We start from the raw sequence: 21,871 nt of genomic DNA, 5'->3' as shown, positions 1-21,871 counted from the left end.
TCAAATACAATAATAGATTGAAAAATATTAAAAATCTTAAATGTAGCTAAATTTCTGCCATTTATTAGCTGTTTGTTGTTTGCCCATCAGTTTTTAAGAGGACCAGGAATCAGGGAGGGGATATCTTGACTTGCAAACGAAGTCACCAGCTTCACTCTTTTGTTTGTTGGTTGGTTGGTTTTTGTTTTGTTTTGTTTTTTAGTTTTTGCAAGGCAATGGGGTTAAATGGCTTGCCCAAGGCTACACAGGTAATTATAAGTGAGGTTGGATTTGAACTCAGGTACTCCTGACTTCAGGGCCAGTGTTCTATCCACTGCACCACCTAGTCACCCCAGCTTCATGCTTCTCTCAGACATTGCAATATAGGTCATTTCTTAGGGACTGAATTTCCTCATCTTAAACTGATCATGATTTTTAGTGGCCAAAGGATAGTTTTGAAGTCAGAGGAGCTATGTTCAGATTCTGGATCTTTTATTGACTACCTATGTGACCTTGAAAATTAATTTAAGTTCCTCATTTGTAAAATTAGGATATTGGACAAGATGGCCTCAAAGGACTTTTCCAGCTAGAAATTGATAGTCCTATAATTTAACCTCTACTCAAAAAATTATCTTTTTTCCTTTTGGTTAGTGTCAGACAACAGGATACCCATAAAAGGTGTTTATGTGTACTAATTTATCAGTATGTTACCCCTTTTAGCCAGTACAGGTAGGGCCTCCTGGTGATGTAATTAGTACACACTCAAAAGACTAACTCGAGGTTGAAATTACAGTCATTCTGGCAGGCTGGTCAATGGAGACATTAAGATCTTCTAAGATGACTTGCCCAGCTTTCTGTTTCCTGAATAAATACAGAGGAATTGTTAGACACATTCAGCCTATGCCCTTTGTAGAACATCAGTATTTGGTCCTTGAGTTCTCAGTTCCTATGATTTTTTTTGCAAGGCAATGGGGTTAAGTGACTTGCACAAGGCCACACAGCTAGGTAATTATTAAGTGTCTGAGGCCGGATTTGAACTCAGGTACTCCTGACTCTAGGGCCAGTGCTCTATCCGCTGCACCACCTAGCTGCCCCAGTCCCTATGATTTTTCTGGTTCAATCCAGACCCCTTTGCTTGTGATTGTCTCCAGTCAATATAGCAAGCACTGAATTTGAAATTAAGGAACCTGGGTTCAAAACTTGTCTTCATGTCTTCTTTCCTTTGTCCCTTGAGCAAGACACTTAACTTTTGTGGGCCTCAGTTTTCCCTGTTTGTTAAAGGAGGTGATTGACTTAGATAACCTCAAAGGCCATCTCCTATGATCCTCTCATTCTGTTAACTACAATAAAAAAAAAAATCTTTGAGAGAAATCTAGCCATTAAAGGATCACCATTTTGAATTATTCTCTGTGATCCTAGAGAGGAGTTCTAGAAGATGTAGGTGGAAGCAACAAGGATGCAGATTTTTGTTCAATAAAGAGAACCATGGAAAGCTCACTGACCAAGAGAGTGATATGGATTCCATTATTCCCTCTATCATGTAGAAGCTACCTGATCACCTTCAAGGCTCTTAACTTGTCTAATCCTCAGTTTCCTCATCTGTAAAAGGAGCAAATAATAACTGGTAGCACTCAACTTCTCAGGCCAGATAGCAGGATTAAATGAGATCAAATAACATGCTTTGCAAACTTTAAGGTGTGATATGTTAACTATTATTTCTTCATTATCTCTCTGAACTATCCTGAAGTGGAAGCAGCTGCCCTAGATCCCTCACTGGCTGTCATCAAGAAAAGGCTAGAAGACCACTCAACATAGATGTAGAGGAGATTGCTGATTCATGCAGGCTTTGGATTCAATGACCTCTGAGGTCCCTTTATACTCTACAATTATAAAAGTCTACAAACCATTTATTAAACATCTACTTTGTGCCAAACACTACTCTTAAGAGCTGCAGGAGATACAGAGATAATTAAGATAGGGTCTTGGATGTTTGGTATTATACATGTCTGGGATCGGACAAGTTCTGAAAGCCTACTTCTCCTGGACTTGCTAACTGCAGTCTTTGTTATCAAGTGACCCTGACTAAGGGCTCTCCATGTCCAGTTAAGATATAAGCCTCAAGAAATATGCCTTCTTTCCAGTATCAGGATCTCACATTCCTCTTTGGCTTTTTAAAGAGCAATGGCTTCAGGACCTGGGTCCCCAGAGGCCCTGCTCTTCAGCATGAGATTGGAAGCTTCTTCCTGCCTCAGCCAGGGGGCTTGCCCTTCCCCTCACAGGCCTTTTTCCCTGGCTTTGGGCCAGGGTCAGCTCTGCTCTCAAGTCTTCTTTTTAAATAAACTCTCAACTCCATTACTCAGTAAGTCTTCTTCCTGCCAAAGGAACCAACAGCCGAGGCTTCTGTTCTCAGGACAGAATGGGATCCTGGCTCCAGGGAGGGAGACAAGAAAATGCCTTCTATTTCCTTATTCATACTGTTCAGATTTGTCTAAACGAGCTCTTTGATCTCACAGCCTGGGAGAAGTCCAGGCCAGGCCCTGTTCCAGGATGAAAGGAAGTCAGAGAATAGTTTCCCTTGAGGACAAAGTGACTAACTAGAAACTAGCTTTATTTATTTATTCATTTATTATCTATGATTCTCCTTTAGCAGAGCATCTTCTCAGTACCTCACTCATCCTTCTACCCTGGCCAGACTATGGAGCTGTTACTTTGTATTTTGTATTGTACAGAGAGAGAGAGGCCCTGGAGTAGAGAGTCACTCTTGAAAGCAGAAGACATAGGTTGAATTTTACCTTTGATGGATGACTATGGCCCATGGAAAAGACACTTAATCTCTCAGAGGTCTAGGCAACTTTCTAAGGTGCTGGCTTACAGAGAAGATGCTGACCTACCTACACAAGAAGAGAGCTTCTTCAGCCAGGAGTTCCTTATAACAATGAAATCACCAGTTCATTACCTATTCCTATCCTATCTAATCTATTGTTTACTCCTAGAACAATGAAAACTTGACAATTAGAATTGATGGCTTTTTTGATCCTTGTGTCCTTAGTATTCAACAGAGTACCTTGCATTTTAATAGGTGATTAATAAATACATGTGTAAGTTAAGAAAAAGCTGATGGACACAACTAAGCTTTTATTATAAATATTTACAGAGAGATCTCTTTTTCAGGATATACTCTACTTTTTTTTTATCATGCTTACCTCTCTTCCTGAGATTGAAGGAGATAGGGGTTAGGTTATATGTATAAGAACTTGTGATGGGGAGACTTGTGGAGACACTGAAATGGTTTACCAGGCGAGTTATGTACTCCTCATTTCCTAGAAATCTTTAAGAATAAAATTTAGAATTACAGGAAACAGAACCAGAAAAATAACATATACAATTATTAGAACAATACTTAGGGCAGCTAGTTGGCATAGTGGATAGAATACTGGACCTGGAGTCAGGAAGACCTGAGTTAAAATGTGACCTCAGGCACTTAATAGCAATATTATCAACTTAACATTGTTTGCCTCAGTTTCCTCACCTTGAAAATGAGCTTGAGAAGGAAATGGCAAACCACTTCAGTGTATTTACCAAGAAAATCCCCAAAAGAGTCATAGAGTTGGACATGATTGAAACTACTGAATAACAAACAACAAATAATACAAATATAACAAGGATCAAGACAAATGCAATGTTTAGTATTGGTTCCTGTTGTTTGATTTTGGAAAGTAATACTTTCAGTGGATCATGGGTATGGGATGTTCATGTACTTGCACAGTGAATAGAGTTCATCTTCTTGAGTTCAAGTCTGGCCTCAGGCACTTACTAGCTGTGTGACCCTGGACAAGTCACTTACACTGTTTATTTCTGTTTCCTCATCTGTTATAAGAACTAGAGAAGGAAATGGTAAACAACTACTGTATATTTGCCAAGAAAACACCAAAAAGAGTGACAGTCAAACATGATGGTAACACAACAAGAAGTATTGTCAGGCATGATTGGTTTTCTATTCTTTTTTTTTTAAGGTTTACAAGGCAAATGGGGTTAAATGGCTTGCCCAAGGCCACACAGTAATTATTAAGTGTCTGAGGCTGGATTTGAACTCAGGTACTCTTGACTCAGGGCTGGTGCACTGTGCCATCTAGCCACCCCTGGTTTTCTATTCTTAAAGAAAAGTCCTGTAGAGCAAGGGTAATTGGGAAGTGAAGATGGTATAAGATTTTTATTTTGTTTTTATTTTTTGCAAGACTGTGGGCTTATGTGACTTGCCTAAGGTCACACAGCTAGTATTAAGTGTCTGAGGCCAGATTTGAACTGATTCCAGATTTTAAAAAACATTTTTTAAAGAAGATTTTGGAAGAATGGCTTGCCACTGATTGGTGGGTGGATAAAGAATAGACTCCATTTCCCCTAAGAATTCTTTCCAACCCATTAATTTCATTTTCTCTGACTGGTGGAGACTGAGCAAAGTTGAATCTACAAGGTATTGGTACTTTCCTCCTAGACTCCATGAGTCAGATCTGGAGCATTCTCTACAGAGATTAGCTTATTTAATGTTGGTGTTTCTGTATCTTTTTGCAAAAGACCTTGGGATGGTGAAGCTGACCCCCAATACCAAGGATTTCCCGTCTCTTGGGAAAGCAGCTGAATGACTGAGGATCACAGCCTGAGATGGCCCTAAATGGCTGCAAAATGCTGCTATAGTGCTGTGTCCTTGCCAAGTCCTAGCTAGGAGGGAATTTTTATGGTTGTTATAAGCCCCTGAAATAAGAGTTAGTAATGGAAACACTGACGTGCCTTGAACTCTGGCTCAGGGCTGGGTCCTGATGTGGGTTGCCTGTGGTCAGGTTCGCCATGAAACTAGCTGGGGATGCTCCTTGGGTCTTGTCCTTACTGTCCTTTTATGGAGAACAAGACAATAGGTAGGAGCAAAGAACCTTTGGGAGCTAGGTAGGGCCTATGGTTCTGGGTCTCAGAAGCCTCACTTCTCCTGTGGGTATTTGAAATCACTGTCTGGTTGCCACATTTCCCCCCCTCTCCATCTTGGACTGGCACAGCTCTTTGCCCCTAGAGGCCTAAAAGAAAAATGGACCCTAACCTGGTAGTTCTTGCCCAGGCTGCACTGCCAGGCTGGTCTTGGCAGGCCTAAGTTGAAAGACTCTTCTCAGTAGACTGAAGATGCATACCTGTTATGCCAGGTTTTGAGTTGAACTTCCCAGGGTAAGATGATCAGGGATTGTTGGCTTTAATGATATTCAAGTTATTGATCTCCTCCCTTCATCTCCGCCTGGATGGAATTAAGGTTGTAGTTAGGCAGTTTACCAGTGGTCTTTTGTGGTCACCGGATCCACCCTGCCCCATTTAAACTTTTTTCTATAATGCCAAAGAGATGACAGTGGCCTGTTGTTTTGTTTTTTAATATATCTGAGAGATGAGAGAGTTATAGTGGTGGGTGGGGAGGCTTAAATATTGAGAGAAGCCAGGAGAGGCTTACCTGTCCTATCTGTTCTCTACAGATGGCTGGAGATGCTCATCGTCTATCCTAGGACCAATAAACAAAACCAGAAGAAAAAACGAAAGGTAGAGCCTCCGACTCCTCAGGTGAGTAGCCTGCATCTTTTTGGTCTGGAAAGTGATTGAGGCCAGATACTGGGAAGAACTTAGATTGTGAGCTCTTCATCTTTTTTGCGTCTTGGACTTCCTTTGCCAATCTGAGAAAGCCTTTGTACCCCTCCTCAGAATAATATTGCTTTTTGGACACCCTGAAATGTATCCATAGACCCCAGTTTAAGAATTTCTGGTCCAAATATTTATTTTTTCATAGGAGAACCCTGGGGAACTAGAAGAGGCTTCAGTGCTTGGGAGTGGTCCTATTTGAGGCCTTTAGTCAGGGATGTAGAACTGGGCAGCGTCTTCTTGCTGGGAGTTTAGGGGGAGAGAAAAAAAACTCCTTAATATCTTTTCACTCTTGCTGTTTATTTCCATCTCTCCACTATAGAATTGGCTATATGGCCTGAATTTTTCTAATAAAAAGAAATAGTGGGATAGGACTATCATTTCTCAAGCACTAGATGCAGCCTTTTCCCTGCTCCACACCCTTTGCTGTCCAATCTCACTTAGTCCATTGTGTCTCCCATTTAATTTAGCCACAGGGACATGGGCAGGGTGATAATGGTAGGCCTTCTCTTGGGGTGATGAATGAAAATTTGGTGTGAATGTGAATTTGATTTTTCACTGGTTTCTAGAAAATGCAACCATGGGGTTTGTTCTGCCTCCTCCCACCTCCCCACCCACTGCCTCCAAGAATGGGGTGAGAGCTGTGCTCCCGGGGCTTGTGATGGTGGCATGTTTGAGGAAAAGAGTAGGCTCCTCCAAAAGCAGCTCGGGAAGGAATTTGGCCGGCCTCCACTTTGCTTGCAGGAGATGAGATTGGAGATAACTGGATGGGACTGGGGGAGGGCTGAGAGAGGGAACTTCACAGAACTCCCAGCTGGCTTGGACTGTCAGGGGACTAGAACAGTGCCCTCTGGAGACCTGACCCAACTCTGTGCTTCTGACTATAAATGGTAAAAGCTGGCTGTGACTCACTCTCTCCTTCCCTCCCTCCTCCTAGGGGCTCCCACGTGGCCTGAGGGGGGCGGGGGCCAGGCCGGCTGGGAATCCCACCAGCTCAGATTTCTTCTCAGTGGCTGCAGCCTTGGAGTTCTGGAGGACTAACCAGGCTTTACATGTTTCCTCATCTGTAAAATGGGGATAATATCAACCACCTCACAGAGCCGTTGTAAGGATCAAATAAAATATGTAAAGTGCTTTGCAAAACTTAAAATGCTATATAAAATTTAGCAATCATTAGGCTTTAACCTTCCAGATGTAGAGCCCGGATATCTGACATGGGTGCACTTGTGCACACTCTCTCGCACTCTCTCTCTCTCTTCTCTCCTCTCTTGTCTCCCTCCCTCCCTCCCCTACTCGACTTCCATATTTTCTGTGTCTTCCAGTGCCCTTTAAGGAGAGTTAGTTGTCAGAGAAGTCCTGCCTTTCTTTCCCTCTGACCTTTCTCTCTTTCCCTGCTAGGCTTTTTCTCCAGCAGAAGCCTAGATGACAGAAGAGACCTGAGCCTCTAGGAGCTGCCTCTGGCCGATTTCTCTCAGGTTCTCTGCTGTGTGTGTCTGTGTGTCTGTGTATCTGTGTGTGTGTCTATATAGATGCACACAAATACACACTCATACCTGTCTATAGGCACCTGGTACTTTACAATTCTTATGTTTTATTATCTCATATGATCCTCAAAACAATTCTGGGAGATGAATAGCTATTATGATCTCTATTCTACAGTTGAGGAAGCAAAGACAGAAGTCAAGGGTCTTGCCCAGTGTCACTGAGCTCACGAGGTATTGTAAACTGGATTTGAATAGAGGGCTTCCTGATAGTGCACCAGGCTCTCTAACTGTGATGCCACCCAGCTGTCTGGCTCTTTACCTTCTTTACGGGTCAGATTTCCATATCATCTGTTTTTCTCACACTGAGGGTGGAGGAATCACAGTTTTATTCTTACATGAACTCTGAAGATTTTGACCTTCCCTAGGCTTAAATCTACCCCTTTGGCTCCTGACCGTTCCACCAACAGATGGAGGGCTTCTCTTTTCTGCTCTGGGCTTGTTTCCAGATAATGTCTCTACCTCCTACCCCATATTTTGCTTGTATAACTACTGGGAATAGTCAGGGAGAAAGGAAGTGAATCTTTTTTTTTTTTTTGGTTCTTTTGGTTTGTTTTTGTTTTTGGCAAGGCAGTGGGGTAAGTGACTTGACCAAGATCATACATCTAGGCAATTGTTAAGTGTCTGAGGTCAAATTTGAACTAAGGTCTTCCTGACTCCAGGGTTGGTGCTCTAGCCACTGTGCCACTTAGCTGCCCCAAGGAAGTGAATCTTTAAAGATAGGAGAAGAGAGATACTATTTCTCAAGGAGGAGTTGTGTGAGATTGAAAAAGCACAAAATTCCATTGCTCTGGATCCTCAGATTGGATCTGGTCCCAAATTCCCCCTGTGTCTCTTGCCAGGGTTCAACAAGAATGAGCACTTGCTCAAACTCCATCGTAACCACTTTAAAGGAAAAAGCCAAGAAAGGGTTCTGGAGGCTGTGAGCATGCGTTGTATATCCTCACCCTTTTGAAGCTAATTCTATCAGGTAGACCTAACTTCTTGGGAGGGATAGAGTAGGGCAATTTGAAGTGCTCCTGGAAAAGTCCCTTTCTTGCCTGGGGAACCAGCCCAAAGAGTAAGGGTGTTCTGTTAGACAGAGCTGAGGCAGCCAGGTTAAGGAATGAAGTCTCTGGACAGTAATCATGCTCATTTGACTAAATTTGACTACTTGACTAGAAGTGTGGCTCTGTGGAACTGCAGGCTGGGGAGCAGAAGTTCAGAACAAAGCCACTCTTCCCCCCGCAACCCCATGTCCCTCCCCACCCCCGCCATCAAAGCTATCGAGTTTTGAGAGGAAAAAACCCAGGCAGAATAACATAGTTTAGGGTTATATTGCAGTACTATAGCAACAGCTTGGAAATGGTACAGGAGCTAAACTCCTGAACTCCAAATAAGGTAACTACATGTCGAAAAGACAGATTCAGCCCAGACCAGGGAATGTCCTCCCTCTCCCTGTTCCTTTCCTTTCTCTTGCCCAAGGATGGCCTGACTTGACCTTCTAAGTTTTTTGGAGGGGTGGGGCAGACCCTAGGGAACAGTCTAACCCCATTTATCAAACTCATTGTTTCCTAGACCCCAGTTTCCCATTTCTTCCCTTAAGGCCTCAGTGATTTTCAGGTTTCATAGCCATGGTATATTCCAATACCCTCACAATCATGTTGATGGAGTCAATGGCACTGAATTTTTGCAGGTGCTTGCTTAACAGATTAAAATTCTCATCCTCTCCCTGTGTCTTAGTGACTGGAGACTTAAGAATATTCAGTGCAAGAATAGCCAGAAAGGTCGAGGTGTGGAGCAACTTGATCCATCGACTGACCTGTCTTTTTTTTCCCCTTACCCATTTCCATTCTGCAGGTCCTATCCTACTGGACAAACAAGTTGATAACGGTATTATGGACCAGTGTGGAACTGGCAACTGGGAGTCAGAGCTCAGCATTCCTAATCCAAGTTTTGTCAAGCAACAGAGAGGGGCATAGGATGAGGCAGAGATACCAACCAAGTTTTCTGTTTCTCTGAATTCTGGGGAATCGTTGTCTTACTTATAACCTCGTCTGGCTCTCTTCACAGGGCCAAGATGGACTCTGGGGCAAGGGCTATATCAACATTGAAATTTGTTTTGTCTTTTGTGTCTGGAGGGAACCTGAAGTGGCAGATGAGGGATAAAGGGGAGAAATTCAGAGAGGAAACAAGTATGAAACTCAAGGAGTTACTGTCTATCTGGGAAAATAATCCAGCAAAAATTAAGTAATAAGCACTAAATATTAATTCATGATGTAACACCTGAGTATAAGTATTTGGTGAATGAGTACTAGAGATATTAAAAGATTAGAGAAGGTGATGTCTGTAGGCTGTGGATAGTCAGAGAAAGTCTTTTGATATGGAGTGGAGAGGGCACAGGGATGAGTTTACTTCAGCTAAATGTGGGCAGAGAGGACAGTGGCTTGGGGAAGGTGGTTTCCAGACTGAGCTGGGAGATATCTAGGGATAAAAAATCCTAGGAGTTGCTTTCCAAAACTAGCCTTAAAATGGACCTTGGCCCTGGAGTCCTCAAACTTCAACTTAGACTTTGATTCCCTCACTGCAGATTGCTTTTTTTTTATTTAAACCCTTCCAGTAACAAGAAGAAAAAAACATTCTTTTTGTTACCCCCTTGCCCCCACTGCTTCCTTCAGTCCTCTAGACACTCACTTCCAGGTGTTTCCAAGAACTATGATCTTTTACTTCTTTTTTTTTTAATTTTATTTATTTAAGGCAATGGGGTTAAGAATGACTTGCCCTCAGGGCAACTAGGTGGCACAGTGGATGGAGTACCAGCCCTGGAGTCAGGAGTACCTGAGTTCAAATCTGGCCTCACACACTTAATAATTATCTAGCTGTGTGGCCTTGGGAAAGCCACTTAAACCCATTTGCCTTGCCAAAAATCCTTAAAAAAAAAAAAAAAAAAAAAGAATGGTTTCCCAAGGTCAAACAGCCAGGCAATTATTAAATGTCTGAGGCTGGATTTTGAATTCAGGTCCTCCTGACTCCAGGACCCATACTCTATCCACTTTGCCATCTAGCTGCCCCCAGGTCTTTTACTTCTAATCCCTGAAGTTTTCAGAGATCAGGAATGAGGAGACATTAGAGAATAATCACCATCATGATGTTGGTTTGGGTGTTCTTTGATATTTGACAGGATTTAGTCTTACCTTGCTATTTCTCACATACCTTTAATTTTTGATCTGGGAAAGTGACCCAGAAGGAGAACTCTCACCATCTCCATCCCTTCTGCTTTTTCTTTCACCTGGCTTTCTCAATCTTTTTTTTAAAAAAACATTTCTTCTTTGTTCTATTTTTATAAGAATCAGAAATATAAATTTAAACCTGTGATTGAATGAACAAGTTTGGAGAACTTGTTGATCCTGTTGACCCAACTTTCTGTCTTCTCCCTTAGTTCTTGGATTGCTTCATGATTAGTCTTCCATTTTTAGGAAAATAATCATTTATTTCTAATTTTGTTCAGACTGGAGAAGCTGGCACAAAAGAGCTCTTGGCCCTGACCCTGTTTCAGGTCCTTGGTGATGTCAGGGTGGGAGGATCCAGAGCACCTAAAAGTTTTCCCTGGGTTGTTCTCCTTGAATCAGCTCCTTTCCATGAAATCCCTGAAAATGCAGTACGAAAGGTACATCTTCTGGGGTGGGGACCCTAACTAGAAAAACTTCAGTTAGTTGACTTAGTGGTAGTAAGAAGCCCTCAAAACCTTGGGAGGTTTCACTTTTTCTGTCAAATCATGGCTGAACTGCGAAGGAAGTTCCTTTATGGTTAAAGTTTCGGAACTTTTTTCACCCTTGGACTTGTTGATTGACTGACCGAGAAGGACTTCCAGGTCAGAATGAAATATGTCATGTGACTTCTATACTGCACTCACATAACTCCATCCACAAAATTTTTTTCCTTGCCACAGATCTTCCCACAAGATGCAAAAGTATAGACTAACCTCATTAAGAGTAATGGGAGGGGGGCAGCTAGGTGGCCCAGTGGATAGAGCACCAGCCCTGGAGTCATAAGTACCTGAGTTCAAATCCAGCCTCAGACACTTAATAATTCCTTAGCTGTGTGGCCTTGGGCAAGCCACTTAACCCCATTGCTTTGCAAAAACCTAAAAAAAAACAAAAACAAAAACGGAAAAGTAACTGATCTAAAAAACAAATGGAGAAGAGACAATGTAAGAATTTTAAGGAAAAAAAAGATGCAAAAGTATCTGAGATGTAGAGTAGTAATGATGGAAATCATTCTGGATGCAGATTCTGGGTTCACATCCTGGTTCTGTCAGTTAATTAACTAGCTGCATGACCTTCGGCAAATGAACCTTTCCCATATTTTTTGTTTAGCTTGTTTAGTGATTTTTTTTTCCTTTTCACATCACTCCTTTGAAAAGACAGAAATCCTTCCTTTCAGATGTTATCCTAAACTGGCAAAGTGCCTACCATCCTTTTGAAGGGTCACCATGTGTTGCCTGGGAAAATTTCTTTTAATCACTTGTGATTTGTAGGTACAAGAACTGGCTTGAGCTGCCTGACTGTGTCCTTGGGGCAGGGACAAATAAAAGACAGGGGTACTGTTAAGTGGAACTACATTTGTGTTATAATGGAATTCACATTTATCCCACATAGTTTTGTGTCTGTGGTCCTGCACCATGTCCCTTTGTGTCACTGTTTTCTAGAGCTTTCTTGCCATGCCAAAAGCTTGGGAACCTGTTGCTGATAATAAGGTATCAAAGGAAATTTGGGGTGAACTAATTACATATATGTTTTGGCTTGACCTGGGCAACACTGGCATTGCCGGTTTTTAATGAAGCCATTTCCCCACAAATGTACCCTATCTCATGTCTGACTGGTTCATGAAACCACCACAGGAGGAGATTCCATCTGGATCACTCTTACAGAATGACATTCCTGGAATCTGTTTCTTGGGCCAATTACACAAATGCTTAGTGGCAAAATGTAAATCCAGTCCTCATAGCCTTGTGTTTACAGAAGGTGTGGAAGTAAGTGATTTTTAAGTTGATGACTTTTAGGGGCTGCTAGGTGTTGCAGTGGATAGATCACTGGCTCTGGAGTCAGGAGTACCTGAGTTCAAATCCAGCCTCAGACACTTAATAATTACCTAGCTGTGTGGCCTTGGGCAAGCCACTTAACCCCATTTGTCTTGCTAAAACCTAAAAAAAAAAAAAAAAAAAAAAGAAATGATGACTTTTGTTTTTATCACATTGTTTCCTGAGATATCCTTCTTCCCCTATCCAACCTAATAAGTCTTCCATTGTAACAAGAATTAAAGGGGAAACAACCCCTAATTACATTTCAGTAATATAAAAATGTAATTTTTTTCCCTATCTAGACCCCATCTTTCTGATCAGGGAAGGTATTTTTTTTTTCAAATCTTTCAGGTGGGTAAATTTGGGCATTATAATTTCTCAGCCTTCACTGTTGACTGTTATGCTGCTGTATTTCTTTCTATTACCATTGTTAATGTCATTGTGTCTATTGTTTTCCTGGTTCTACTTACTTCATTTGAGCAAAAGTCATTTGAGAAGCATATTAACAACTTGCCCTTCCTTCCTTAGGGACCCAGTACTGTCTGATACCACTCATCATTATTTTTTTTCCTCCTCTCTGATGAAATATACTTGGCTTGGGTGGCAAATAGCTGTTTCCAAAGTTGTGGAAGGACTGGCTTGTTGAAAAACTGTTCCTGTGCCTACTTTTCTTGTGGTTTTATGTAGAGTCTGTTCTTGGTGAACTTTGTGATCAGCAAGTGATGTTAGTTTGGACCACTGCCACTCTCCTCCTCCCTTTAGAATTTGGGGTCCACAATATGTGTTCCAGAATACAAGATCTTTTCTTCTTCCAGCCAGGGTTGTTTACATTAACCTTAACCCTACAAGGCAAAGGTGCATTCCCCACATAGAGAAATCTAGGCAGAATTCAGAATAGAAGCTGGATGAAGAATATGTACTTTATGATGGAAAGGATGGTGTTGGGTGGGGGCTGTTAGTCAAATGGGAGATTGAAACTCTAATTCATGGCTTATGGACTAGGCAGATATGACTTTTGTGGGCTGTTTATTATTGAAGATTCCTAGAAATAAATAGATATATAATTATTTAAAGTGTGTTACAAGGCATTATCTCTTTTTAAAAATTTATTGATGACTTTTATTTACACCTATTGACTTAATAACTCTCCTGTACATACTCACATGTGTGTGTGTGTGATATGTATATGGTATATGTGTCTATGTGTCTCTCTTATTAAAACAAAGAAAAAGAATTAAGTAAAAAGAAAGTGACATGCTATAATAACTAAGACTTGATATTATGAAATCCTTACCTGGACCATGGATAGGTATAAATTAGAGGAAAGAGGTGAAGTATGCTGTGAGGTGGGGGATAGCTTTGTATTTTAAGAAGTAATTGTGAAAGGATATAGGCTGTGAAGAGGTGAAACATGGTTGAGACATTTGGGGTGGAGATTAATAGGCAATGAAACAGACAAGATTGGCATTGGAGTGTGCTATAACCACTGAACAGAAAGAAGTGAAGGGTTTAGAAAGCCAATTACAAGTCTGGCATTGGCGTGATTTAGTAGTGGTGAGAGCTTCAGTTATCCAGACACACACACACACACACACACACACACACTCACTCACTCTCTCTCTCTCTGTCTCTCTCTCTCTCTCTCTCTCTCTCTCTCACTCTCACTCAAATTCTCTTTCTGGTAAGAGAAAAGCAGCTAAACTTCTTCATATCCCATAGTGATACATTTCATCTTTCTGAAGGAAGGGGAATTTTGTTGTTCAATCATTTGAGCCATATCTGCTCTTCATAACCCCATTTGGGGTTTTCTTCGCTGGAATGTTTGCCATTTTCTTCTCTAGTGCATTTTACAGATGAGGAATGGGGGCAAATAGGGTTAAATGACTTGCCCAGGGTCACACAGCTAGTAAGTGTCTGAGGCTGGATTTGAACTCGGGAAGATGAGTCTTTCTGACTTCTGGGCCAACACTTTTTGTTCACTGGTTCACTTAGCTGCATAGAGATCCAAGTGAAAAATTCAGTAAGTTAACTCTATTAAAGAAAGTATCAGGATATCAAATAATCCTCAGCAATGATTAGTAGTTTTGTATGTTATTTTAAAAAATCCAGCAGTACGAAATAGAAAGATTTCATTCAAGACAACAAGAAAATATATAAAATATTTGGGAGTCTATCTACCAAAAAAAAAGACAAGAACTATCTGAAAATTTTGAAAAATGTTTTGCAAAATTAAAAGTGATTTAAATAATAAAAAGATAGTTCATGGTTGGGCCATGGCATTAGAATAAAAATGGATGATAATACCTGTATTAATTTATGCATATTTATTGCCATACAAATCAGAATACCAAAGAATTACTTTAAACTTGACAAAATTGTAACAAAATTCATCCAAAGGAAGAAAAACTTAAGCACCTCATGGGAAATAATGTGCTGGATCTCAGTCCTATTTGGTTTAAAAAAAATAGAAAAGTTGAAGAATAGACCAGATTGAATGCATAAACTAGAGTAGCATAGGATTGAATAAATTCATGGATACTAGCTACATGGGTATGAGATTCCCAGCTAACAAAAATCACTGAGGAAATTGGAAAGCAATATAGTAGAAAAGTTTATAGCCAATGTCTTACACTACACATCATAACAAATGTTGCATGGATATTAGAACCTTGATAATAAAGATAAGTAAAAAATAGTTAATAAATTTATAGAAAGGAAGGAGATTAACTTTCACATCCATGGATAGGTGAAGCTTTTTTGACATGTTAGTTTGGGTGAATTTTGTTACTATAAGAATAGCACAAAGAAAAAGTTAGGTGTGGCAAGGCTATTTGGTGGAGTGATGGATAGAGCTCTGGGTCTAGAATAAGGAAAACTCTTCTCTCTGAATTCAAATTCTGTTTCAAGACACTAGCTAGGTGACTCTGGGTAGGTCACTTGACCCTGTGTACTTCAGCTTCCTCATCTGTTAAACTGGGCCATGGAGAGTCTGAATTGACTGAACAACTGACTGAAGTTATTAGTTATATCAATTGGATATTCGGGATCCCAAAGCCATAAAACATCATTCAGTTGCAAAAAAAGTGATCATTTTGTTCTTTGTCTACACTTATTCCCTTAATTAATTTTTCCTTTTCTTATTGATATAACTAACATTTGTAAGATTCTATTAAATAATAGTATTAACAGTTGATATCCTTTATCTCTGATCTTACTGAAGAGTCTATAATGTTTCCTTATCTATAACTAATGATAACTTTTGTATAGACAAATACAGTTTACAATATTAAGAAACAGTCTTTCTTCCTCTAATTTAAAAATATTTTTTTTAGCCAATGGATACTGTATTTTTCAAAGATATTTTATGCATCTGTTAATAATATGACTTTACAACTAAAATCAACTTAAAATTAGTTATATTTATATTTTCCTAATGCTGAGTCATTCTTTGTATTCTTTATATAAATCCAACCAAGACAGTGTATATAAATTTTGAATTTGTTGTCATAGTAGCTTTGCTAATTAATATTTTATTATTAAGACCATTACCTATGGTGGATAGTAATGCTTTAATATTCACCATAGGTAGCATTCTTAATTTTTTTTCTCTGCTTTCTTTTTATCTTGTTAAGGTATCAGAAACTTATTTACCTCATAGAAGATATTTGATAGGATCATCCTTTTTCTTATTTTTGCAAACAATTTAATTTTGTTATTTTCTTTGAAGATTTAATAAAATTCACTTTTACTAAAATCATCTGTTGCTGGGGTTCCTTTCTCTGGGAATTTTCTTTTAGTGAGATTTGGTTATTTAAATGCTCTCTTTTGCTGTTAATCTGAGCACTTTAGATTTTCATCCATATCACTTAAGTTATCAGATTTGTTAGCATAAAAGTGGTTGGATATTTATAATGATTTCCTTCATCTCAATAGTTTGTGAAGTCTTTTCATTTTAATATTTACAATTTAGTCTTCCTCTTTAAAAATCAGATTAGTTAATAGCCTATTTTTTAACAGCCCCTATTTTTATTGATTCAATTTTGCTTTCATTTTAAACTGTCTCTTGATTATCAAAATGCCTGTCTTGTGAGTTTTTAGAGTTACTTTCCTACCTCTGTCTCCCTTGATTCGCTGACCCGCTTGGTGTTTAGAAATAAAGTTTTTCTTCAAGGACTGCTTTGATTACATCCCCAGAGTTTTCATTTTCTTTTATAAAATTATTTCTCTTTTTTCTGACTTATTCTTTGACCAGAAAGGTTTTTTTTTAATCTTAGAGTATTTTATTCTGATTACATGTAAAGTTTTCAACATTTTTGCAAAATTTTATTCCTCTCTTCCTGCCCCACCTCAGCTCCAAGACAGCAAGTAGATTTAGGTTTTAGATGCACAGTCATGTTAAACGTATTTCCTTATTACCCATACTGTGAAAAAAGAATCAGAATAAAAGGGAAAAACTATGAGAAAGAAAAAAACAAATTTAATAAGTAAAAATAGTATTCTTTGATCTGCATTCAGATTCCATATTCTTTCTCTGTATGTGGATGGCATTTTTAAACACAAGTCTTTTAGAATTGTCTTTGATCACAGTTACTCAGAAGAACATAGTTGATCATCACACAGTATGCACAATATTGTTGTCCTTTGGTCATAGTTCCAAATTGTTCTCCAGAATGATTGGATTAGTTCACAACTCTGCCAACAGTGCAGTGTCCCAGTTCCACATTCCCTTCAACATTGATCATTTTCTATTTTGACTGTAAATTTTTAGGATTATATTATTTAGTTTTCATTTAATTTGAATCCTTTCTTTAAATGACCTTTCTCATAAACTATATTTTGTTAAGCAAAATATGTTCATAGTATACTTTTTTTTTAAGTTTTTGCAAGGCAATGGGGTTAAGTGATTTGCCCAAGGTCACAGAGCTAGGAAGATCAGATTTGACCTCAGGTCCTCCTGGCTCCAGGGCTGGCGTTCTATCCACTACACCACCTAGCTGCTCCCATTGTATACTTTTCAGCTTTTGTTGATGAGGTTTTTAATGCCCTGGTCTATGGTCAGTTTCTGAAAAATGGTCTTTATGTCTTTTACTTCTTTTTCTGAATACTTTTTGTTAACATTTTTCTAGGTCTAGCTTTCCAAATTTAATGGATCTTGCTGTTTATTCTTTAGTTGTTGTTTTTTTATGCTTTGCCCTCCTGTATATGCAGTTGTCCCAGAAGTCTTAGTACTTTTTGCAGCTTAATAAGCTGGAGTGCATTTAAACATAACATTATTTTCTTATTGTTTTTAGTCATATCTGTTTTTACTATTATTTTGTCAGTAGCATGTTTACAATTTGCTTTTTTGAATTGTCACATGGCAAAATAAATTTTCCTATGATATCTTTTAACTCTGAATTTTTTTTTGTTTCAAGTATATTTTTCTTGTAAACATGTAGTGAGATTTTACCTTTCAAACCATCCTACTGCTTTCCCCTTTATATGTATTCACATTTATCGACCATTGGGTTAATATTTTATTCCTTTGCATCCTGTTAAACTGTTTTCTTCTTGCCTCTCCTTTTTTAAAAAACAATTTTATTTATTTATTTATTTAAGGCAATGGGGCTAGGCAATTTTTTTTTAAGTTTTTGCAAGGCAATGGGGTTAAGTGGCTTGCCCAAGGCCACACAGCTAGGTAATTATTAAGTGTCTGAGGCTGGATTTTAACTCTGGTCCTCCTGACTCCAGGACCAGTGCTCTATCCATTGCACCACCTAATTGGCCCCTTTTGCCTCTCCTTCTTTACAAAGAATGTGATTATAGCTTGTAATTTAGTAGTGATTTTCTCCCACTTCCCTCTCTTTTCATCTGTTCCAGACTCTGATACCTAGTTCTTAAAACTGATTTTTAAATTCCCATCACCTGCCCTCTCTAATTGAAAGTTGGGACATTTTTTTTTTCAGCCTTACTGCCCATGCCTGCTTCCTTGTTGCATTTAATATCTTTCTGTACCAAATTGTGTGTGTGTGTGTGTAATCAATTTTCCTTTGTCTAGTTTAGAGTTTCACATGTTGCTATTTCTGTCATCATGTTTGTAAATTTTTCTTCTGATATACCCAATTATGAGAAAAAATTAGTTCTTTCTACTTTCTCATTTCTTCTCTATTGTATTTTTCCTTCCCTTCTTGAAAACAATCAAAACAGAACGAAACCACGCATCAGTCTCTCTCTTTTTGCTAATTCTGTTTGTCATCTTTGAAGAAAGTAGAATTCTAAAGGAACATCTTCCCCCTTAAAATATAAATACTTCATTTGACCTCTTTTGTTGTGCAGATAAATTTATTTCTAGGTTGTTCTTGTCTTCTTTGTTTGCATTTTCAAAAATTCTTCCCAATTCTATTCTTTTTATCAAGAGTTCTTTATTTTTATATCCAATCTTCAATAGGAGCTTGTGAAACTCATATTTGTTGTGAAATTATTCTTCTGGGTTAGTCTCTTGTGCTTCTCTTAACTCAGTATTTTTTTAAATTGCTTTCAGTTGTTCAAATGGGGATAGTTTCTGGCCACATGGCTCTGTTCCCTCTATATCTCCATAAGACTGTGGCATCAGGCTCACACTCCCATTAAGTATCCTTGCTTAGCAGACTTGTTTCCTGGAGCTTGCTTTTGTACCCTTTGGCTGACCCACTCTGCCATGTCCTGTTCTCCCCATCTCCACTTGTACTCACAGGCTTCTCATCATCTTCTTGTGTAGTATTAGACTACTTTAACAGCTTGCTGCTGTTTCTCTTTGGTTTTGGTGACACATTGGCCAAAAGAGTTAGGATCCAAAATGATCCTAACAGGTCAGAACAATGGACTGAATCAAATAATAGAAAACACAACAGGCCTAAAGTTTTGTACTTGGATGCAAAAATTCAGCTTTATAAGTAGATGCCATCTTTGTATTAGGCAATGTGCTAAGTATTAGGGATAATAAAAAGGACAAAAATCCATGACCTCAAGAAGCTCACAGTCTAATGAGGTAAACAACAAGAAAATGAGTATGATCAAACAAGCTACAGATATATATATATATATATATATATATATATAGTGTATATATATAATAAATATGAGATAATTAAAATGTATTGAGATGACTTCCCATTGAAGAGGAGATGCAGTCAGAAAAAAATGGGGGAGGGGTGTCTTATTGAATCAAATGTTCAATTTATGTCAGTAGTGTAATGTGGCAGACAAAAACCATTTAATTCATTAATAGGGTCATAGCTTTGAGGAAAAGGAAAGGGATAATATCCCTATATCTGCCCAAGTCAGAACTCATTTAGAGTATAGTCATCAGGGTCTGGCTTGAGGTTTTAAGGACAATGATAAGGTGGCAACCTTGATTTAGTATCCAAGAAAGGAAGTGGGAATGTTTAGCTTGATGAAAAGATTCATAGGGAAGAGGGGAACATTGTCATAATTGTCTTTAGTATTTGAAGGGTTTTCATGAGGAGAGATTAGACCTTTTATCTTTGATCTAGAAATGGCAAAGAATACATTTTGGCTACCTCTCAGTCAAAGCTTCCTAACATTCAGTACTATCCAGAAATGAAGTGAGATACCCCTAGATGTGTACTTTCTTGTCCTTGATGCTCTTCAGGCCAAGATTGGATGTCTATTCATGGAACACAGGATTGAGTGAATTTCTTTGGGGGGGGTGTTCTAGGTTGGATTGGATCAGAGGTGTCAGACATGCTGAGTGACCCAAAGCAAATGACAAGGTATTTTGGAAATATTTAACAAAATAAGTAAAACTCATAAGTTTTTTTAAACAAATAAGTAAAATCCCATAAAACCCAGATGATATTATGTTTTAAGACTAAGTCAATATATATATCCTGCAGAGATACTAATGTCTTTGAGTTTGATACCACTGTATCACATGACTGCAGATTCTTTCCAATTAATAATGTGACAAAATGACAGCATAAACACCACCTATAGTCATCTCTTCCAAGAGGAGGGAAATATGTTAACATTGTCTGTTCACTAAATTAAGTATATGATTGGTCTCTGCATTTCCTCCAAGTTCAAGTGTCTTTTAGTGTCTTTTTTCCCCTTTATATTATTGTAGTCATGCATATTGTTTTCTTGGCTCTGCTTTTCTATCCATTGCATCAGTCAGTTTATACTGTTCGTCCTAACATTTTCTGAATTCTTAATACTCCTCATTTTTGCAGCACAAAAGTGTTTCGTTACGTTCTTAAAATCACAGTTCATTTGGTCATTCTCTAATTATTATCTATTTACAGAAGAAGTGTGACTATCAACAACTAGTACATATTTATGTATGTGAAGTGAATATTTTAGTATATGTGAGATCTTTTCTTCTGTGTCTGACCTCCTTGTGTTATATAAACATTAAGGAGATTGCTGGAATAAAGACTGGTCTACTTAGTAAACCGTTCACTTGTAATTCCTAATTGTTTTCCACAATGTTTTTTTTTTTACCAATTCCTTGCTCCACAGCAGCACATTAATGTATTTGGCTTCCAACAGCTCTTTGAACACTAACTTCTTTATGTTTCATCAGCCAGTTGATGAGTGTGAGGTAAAACCTCATTATTCCAGTTTTTTGTAATTAATGATTTGTAACATTATTCTATGTGACCTATATAAAGAGCATGAAGGAAAAAAAAAGGAATGATATGGTTTAGAGAGTGGGTTGAATTCTTCTGGGACTCATGCTCTCTGCTTTTTGATGTGTTCAAATTTTCCTCTAAATTTGAACAATATTCTTTACCTCTTTAGGGTAAAAGGGGGGGATAGACTTTCTCCCTCCCCTCTTTCCCCCTACCCCCTTCCTGCTCCCCTCCCCTTCTCTCCCCTTCCTCTCCCTTCGCCTTTTCTCTCCTCCTCTCTTCTCCCCTTTCCCCCTTCTCCTCTTCCCCTTTCCCCTTACCTCTCCCTCTCCCTCTGGATCACTGCTTCAATTTTTCCCCTCTACACATTTTGGGTACCTTTTTTGCTCTCTTCAGTTTGAATCATGCCAAAATTCGAGACAAAAGGATTACAGATGAACAAAGTCATTACCTTTATGATTCTAAAGTAATTTGAAACAAAATGCCCCTGGGTTCTACCCCACTGAATACTTCTGTTTTTCCTCTTTAGGAGCCTGGTCCTGCCAAGATGGCCGTCACTAGCAGCAACATTCCAAGCGCAGAAAAAATCCCCACCACCAAGTCAACACTCTGGCAGGAGGAGATAAGGGCCAAGGACCAACCAGATGGGAGTACCCTTAGCCCAGTAGCAAGTTCTGGATCAAGTCAGGTCCTCCCAGGCAGCTCATTGAAAGAACCTGGGCTGGAAAACAAAGAAGGTAAGACACCCTAGATCCTGCTCATCAAAGATAAAAATAGATAACTAGGATTATCCCAGCAGGTAAAAAAAATTCTCTGAATTATAGGGGAAATTATATTTTTTTTATCTGACTTTCTATACTAGAAGCAAAATTAGGTTTGAAAAAATGATGTACCCATGAGTTTACTTAGTTTCTATTCTCACCAATTGAAAATAAACAAATGCAAATGGACCATTCATGTCCTTCTAACTCTTTGTAAAGTGGAATTGATTGGGAAAAGGTTCTCTCACTACAGTA

General features: G+C 38.8%; 1 protein-coding gene across 7 annotated transcripts in view; it reads left to right on the top strand.

Moving 5' to 3' along the window:
- Positions 1-21,871, top strand: part of MPRIP (myosin phosphatase Rho interacting protein) — a 241,755-nt gene that overhangs the window by 148,841 nt on the left and 71,043 nt on the right. For all 7 annotated transcript variants that reach the window (XM_074206994.1, XM_074206991.1, XM_074206995.1 and 4 more), the window contains exons 5-6: positions 5,484-5,568; positions 21,385-21,592. In XM_074206994.1, the coding sequence (XP_074063095.1) occupies positions 5,484-5,568; positions 21,385-21,592 (293 nt within the window). The remainder of the gene's footprint in view (positions 1-5,483; positions 5,569-21,384; positions 21,593-21,871) is intronic.

The sequence above is a fragment of the Macrotis lagotis genome, chromosome X, assembly GCF_037893015.1.
Source record: "Macrotis lagotis isolate mMagLag1 chromosome X, bilby.v1.9.chrom.fasta, whole genome shotgun sequence".
In the NCBI taxonomy this organism is placed as follows: Eukaryota; Metazoa; Chordata; class Mammalia; order Peramelemorphia; family Peramelidae; genus Macrotis; species Macrotis lagotis.
Note: the sequence above shows the minus strand (reverse complement) of the source record. Positions and strands in the feature narration are given on the sequence as shown.